A 5,091-nucleotide genomic window follows, 5' to 3' on the forward strand; every position below is an offset into this window, starting at 1 on the left:
TTGTTCACACAGAAATGGTGAAATTTCTGGTTAGTAGGGTGTAAAGATGTGTGGAATATAGAAATATAGATCTATTCAAATGCAAAACTTCCATTGTTAGCAACTTGTCTGCAGATGTGTGTCTGTGATAGCATATTGAGGTTGGCCAAATGGAAATTTGCATGTATGAATTTACATTTAGGCACTGTGGGCATAGTTGCTCATATAAACTGTGTCCTGTTATGAAACTTCTGTGAAAACATTCAAGATGTCCTTCTGAATAAGGAGGTGATATACCTGGGAATCCTCATAAGAAATTGCTATCTTGCTGTTTCAGTTTCCTCAAATCAACAAACCAGTAACAGCCCTGTGTAAGGCTTGATGTTTCCCAGGGGTTTAGGGTTTTTACATGGGGAAGTGAATACCATGGAAGATACTTTAAATTATTGAGAGCTTTGGGTTAGTAAAGTGGTTATTACTGTAGACCTCTTAGGAGGGTGAGGATGCCTGGGTAGAAAAGTTAATTGTTTACTTGTATGAATGATGAGGGAATTTAAACCCTCAATTTAACTGAGGGCTAACCCTGAATTTAAACCAATACAGTCATCTTGAGAGAAGTTTAAAGAAACTAATTTTAATCAGGCTTGTGCTTCATCCCCTTCTCATGCAGTAAAACTCTGAATCTGTCTTCTCTGTGAAACTCAGCTGCTGAAAGTTCCTTACTGAACTTACTGCTGTTTTACTTTGTTTAGTGGGAAATTTTGCCTCTTTGGGCATTGTTATTAGAGAGGTTACTGTCTAAACAGTTCAAATACCACCAGAATAATAACTGTATTGTAAAAACAGACCTGTTGAAAATGTTATTGGAAAATTCATGTACAGTAATTTCATGACTATAAGGCACACCGGGTTATAAGGTGCACCTCCGGGAGTTGGCAAATTTAGCAACTTTGTACATTTATATAAGGCGCACCGGACTATAAGGCGCACTTTTTTTTTGCAGCGAGGAGCTGTGCCGTGCGCAACAAAGTAACGAATTACTGACAGTGCTCAATTTGCAAACATTTTTCAGACTGGCGTAGCCTTTAAATGCAGTCCCAGGCGCCCTCCCCGTGCCGTGGGCCTTGGCATTCCTGCCCACCTTCGGCACTGGCTGGTGAGGTGCAGCTCGGGGCGGCCACAGCTTGTGGCGGTTCAGGGCCAGCGGCTCCCTCCTTCCCTGCATGGCTCGTGCCGGACCGGGGCCGGCAACGGCTCCCTCCCTCCCTCCCTGAGCAGCTCATGCCGGGCTGGGGCCGGTGCCGGCTTCTTCTTCCCTGCATGGCGGCCAAGACCGGCAGCGGCTTCTTCTTCCCCCTGGACCGGGGCCGGCGGCAGCTCCCTCCCTCCCCGCGTGGCAACCGGGGCTGGGGCTGGTGCTGGCTCCCTCCCTCCCCATGCAGCTGCCGGGGCCGGGGCCAGCGGCAGCTCCCTCCCTCCCCGCGCGGCTCCTGCTGGCTGTGGCTGCCCGCTCCCGCCCCCCCTCTCGACTCGGTGCTCCCGCGGCACCACCCCCCCATTGCGGCTCACACTTCCAGGTTGGCAAATTTCACAACTTTGTCCATTATATAAGGTGCACTGGACTATAAGGCACACTTCCGGGTTCGGGGGAAAATTTTAGTCAAAAGGGTGCACCTTATAGTCGTGAAATTACTGTAATTGTATGTGTGCCATGAATAGTTATTTAATTTGCTGTGCAATTTTGGTATTTTGGATAGCAACATGGCATTTGGCTTTGAACTTCTGAGTACATTTGGTATGGAAATGAGTAAATATGCTTTTTTGCTTCAGGCCAGAGATAGCCAGACTTCTTGTTGAGCAACATTTTACTATTGTCTAGTATTTTATGGATTGGAGGACTTAGAAAATCCAATTACAAAATGCTATTACTTTTATTTCTAGTTGTTCTACAGCAGTATGAGGGCATACATATCAAAGGCTGTCTTGTGCTATTGGAAAAAGGCTGGTCTTGTCTTGGAGCCTGAAAAACTATGTACCTTCCTTATTTCAGTATAATCAGGCTTTTGGCAGGTCATTTCCAATACTAGCATATTAACTTGTTCAGTTCTAGAATTTTAGAAGACTGCTTTTACTTTATTGAGAATATGAGGCGAAAAATAATTTGAGCATTTAAGGTATTCAGTTTACCCTGTTGTGTCAGTTACAGACATAGTTACTAGAAATTGTAATGTGATAGAATAATTACGTAATTATGTATTATATTTTTCCTGAAAGCATACAGTGGAATTAACATGTCTGGTTTTCAGTTCATTTTGAAAAAGTCTTGAAGGGACAATGCAAGTGTGTGCAAAAAATTTATGTTGAGGGAAGCACATCACATTCCCACAGTAGGCTTGCAAAATAGCTGGCCTGTCAATTACCACTATGCTGATAGAAAGAACCTTTTAAATGCAGTTGCTTTTCTTTATTGCTTTTGTAGAATTATTCAAATGTCAACTTTTTTTTGTTGTTGTTCCTAAATATGTCTCAATGTGTTTCTAAGTTGCTTCCCCTAGAAAAAGCAAACAGTCTAAGATGCTTTCTGAAAATAGCAGTCTGTTGGTCACTTGAAGTAGAATATCTGGATAGTCACAAGTGGTGCTCCCCTAGGCTTAGTTTTGGGGTCAGTCCTGTTTAACATCTTTATTGGTGATGTGGATGTGGAAATTGAGATCACCCTCAGTAAACTTGCAGATGACACTAAGTTGGGTGGGAGTGTTGGTCTGCTGAAAGCTCTGCAGAGAGATCTGGACAGGCTTTCTCAATGAGCTGAAGACAACTGCATGAAGTTCAAGAAGGTGAAGTGCCAGGACCTGCCCTGGAGTCATAACAACTCCCTGCAGTGCTGCAGGCTTGGGGAGGAGAGGCTGGAGGGCTGTTTGGCAGAAATCACATCCTGTGAGGAACATCTCAGGTAGCTGAGGGTGTTTAGTCTGGCGGAAGCTCAGCAGGTTCCTCATCACTCTCTACAGGTTCCTGAAAGGAGTTTGTAGTGAGTGTGGGTTGGTCTCTTCTGCTGTGGCTGCAGTGACAGGACCCAAAGAAATAGCTTTAAGATGAGACCTAAGAGGGGAGATTTGGATTAGATACTACAAAATCTTTTTCGCTGTTCAGGTGGTCAGGCTGGAATAGGTTGCTCAGGGAGATGGTGGAGTCACCATTCCTGGAGGTGTTTAAGAGGCATCTGGGTCTGGCACTGGGTGATATGGTTTAGGGGTTACAGCGGCAGTGCTGGGTCATGGTTGGACTGGATGATCTTGAAGATCTCTTCAAACATGATGATTCTATGACCATCTATGTCCTGGTTTTCCTTTATCTTGAGGAACTGCATTTAACAGACTTCTTTTTTCGGGTTTGTTTTGTTTTGTTTTGTTTTTTGGTTGGTTTTTTTTTTTTGTATTCACAGAACTGTGCTAAAGAATAATGACTTGAGATCAAGACAAGAATTAACTACTCACCTCACCAATCAGTGGCCTTCCCCAGGAGCTCTGGATGTCAATGCTGTTGCCTTGGACACTCTACTCTATAGAAAGCACAATCAACAATGGGATGAGTAAGCTTCATGTTTATTTGGATTCCCTCTTAGAGGAATAGGGAAACTGAAAATGATGGATTTCCCTCAGCATAGTTTGGAACGTGTCCTATTGGAGTCACTTGTTACAATGTACAAAGATCACTGGTAACTACAATCAGTTTCTCTTGCTTTCCATAAAAATTTTCTTCCTGTGGTTTAATTCTCTTTAAGAAGGGCAGAAAAATAAATCATTGCTATAGCAAAGAACTGGCTTAGGAAATAAACAAAAATAGTGTTTTAAGAGAAGAAAGATTAACTGCATAGGTTTTTTTAGAAAACTTTTTAAGGAGAGTTGAAGATACTAGTTAGACCTTTAAATGTGTTGCTATCAAATATTACTTGCTTTACAGGAAGAGTTTTCAAAGTCTGGACCAACTTTCAGCAGAAGTTAGTCTTTCTCAATCCTCTCTGGATCCAGGTCACTCACAGGATGGGAAGCAAGATGGAATTAACTTGTTGAATGAAGGTACAGAGCCAGTCTAATGTCTTCCTTTAATTTCGTTCTTCATAGCGCTGAACCTCAGTCCCTGTGAGACAAATTTTCAGTGTGAAGAAACATATTTTTCATTGTTATGCTTAGTGTTTAAGTTTCCCTAAGGACTCTGTTTCAAATAAGTTTGGATTTATGCAGATACTCACCTCACTCCTCTGTATTTAAAGCTAAGCTTCAAATATGTTGTACATCTCTTCCTTCTCCATCACAGAACCAGTCAGCTTCACTACAAGGAGGATCTGCTGACATCTTTCTGCTAAAACAAACTCCTTATGTTTCCTTTTTTTGGTTTTAAAAGAATGATTAAATGGATTTGCAACTATCACTGTCATTCTTGCATTTTGCATTTATCATTTATCTGGAGACGCAGCCTGACAGTGTTTCCATTAAAATAGAGAGAGGAACATGATGTAAACTGTCTTTATAAATGCAAGATATGCACACACCCCCTTTCAAACCTGGATGCTTGTCAAAGCTTAGCTGCTCCATCTTGTGGGCAATTCTGAAAAAGCAAGAAAATGTTGGAAGACTTGTGAAATAGTAATATTTTGGGTATAGAATATAAATTGTTATAAAAGAATACTTTTTTGTATCTCATCAATTCTAAGCTTTAAACAGATTTACCAATACAAAACCTTAGTGTTACCTAACTGCTATAATTCTTTTTTTTTTTAAATCAAGGATAAAAAGTTTTGAAGTTTTTGTTTTGGTTTGGTTTGGTTTGGGTTTTTTTTTTTAACTGTAAGTGGTGTTAAAATCTAATTTAATTCAAGACTGATTTCAGCCCAGCTGGTATAGCTGGTAGCGATCTCTGTACCACCAGGATAGAGAAGGTGTGGTGCAAGTTGTCTTCCCAATCACATTTATGAAACATGCCTGTGCTGAAGCATACTATGGAATTCACAGTAGTGCAGATTAAACAGCTTTTTCTGTTCTCTCAATTTATTGTGGTCAACTTATCTTGTGCTGCAAAAATTATTAGCTTAATTCTTATTTTTCTTAACAG

At 41.3% G+C, this 5,091-nt stretch overlaps 1 protein-coding gene across 1 annotated transcript in view; it reads left to right on the forward strand.

Moving 5' to 3' along the window:
• Window positions 1-5,091, forward strand: part of RUNDC3B (RUN domain containing 3B) — a 56,705-nt gene that overhangs the window by 49,283 nt on the left and 2,331 nt on the right. Inside the window, exons 9-10 of the mRNA XM_033051639.2 lie at window positions 3,425-3,571; window positions 3,943-4,058. Coding sequence (XP_032907530.1) covers window positions 3,425-3,571; window positions 3,943-4,058 — 263 coding nt within the window. The remainder of the gene's footprint in view (window positions 1-3,424; window positions 3,572-3,942; window positions 4,059-5,091) is intronic.

The sequence above is a fragment of the Catharus ustulatus genome, chromosome 1 (assembly GCF_009819885.2).
Source record: "Catharus ustulatus isolate bCatUst1 chromosome 1, bCatUst1.pri.v2, whole genome shotgun sequence".
Classification (NCBI taxonomy): Eukaryota; Metazoa; Chordata; class Aves; order Passeriformes; family Turdidae; genus Catharus; species Catharus ustulatus.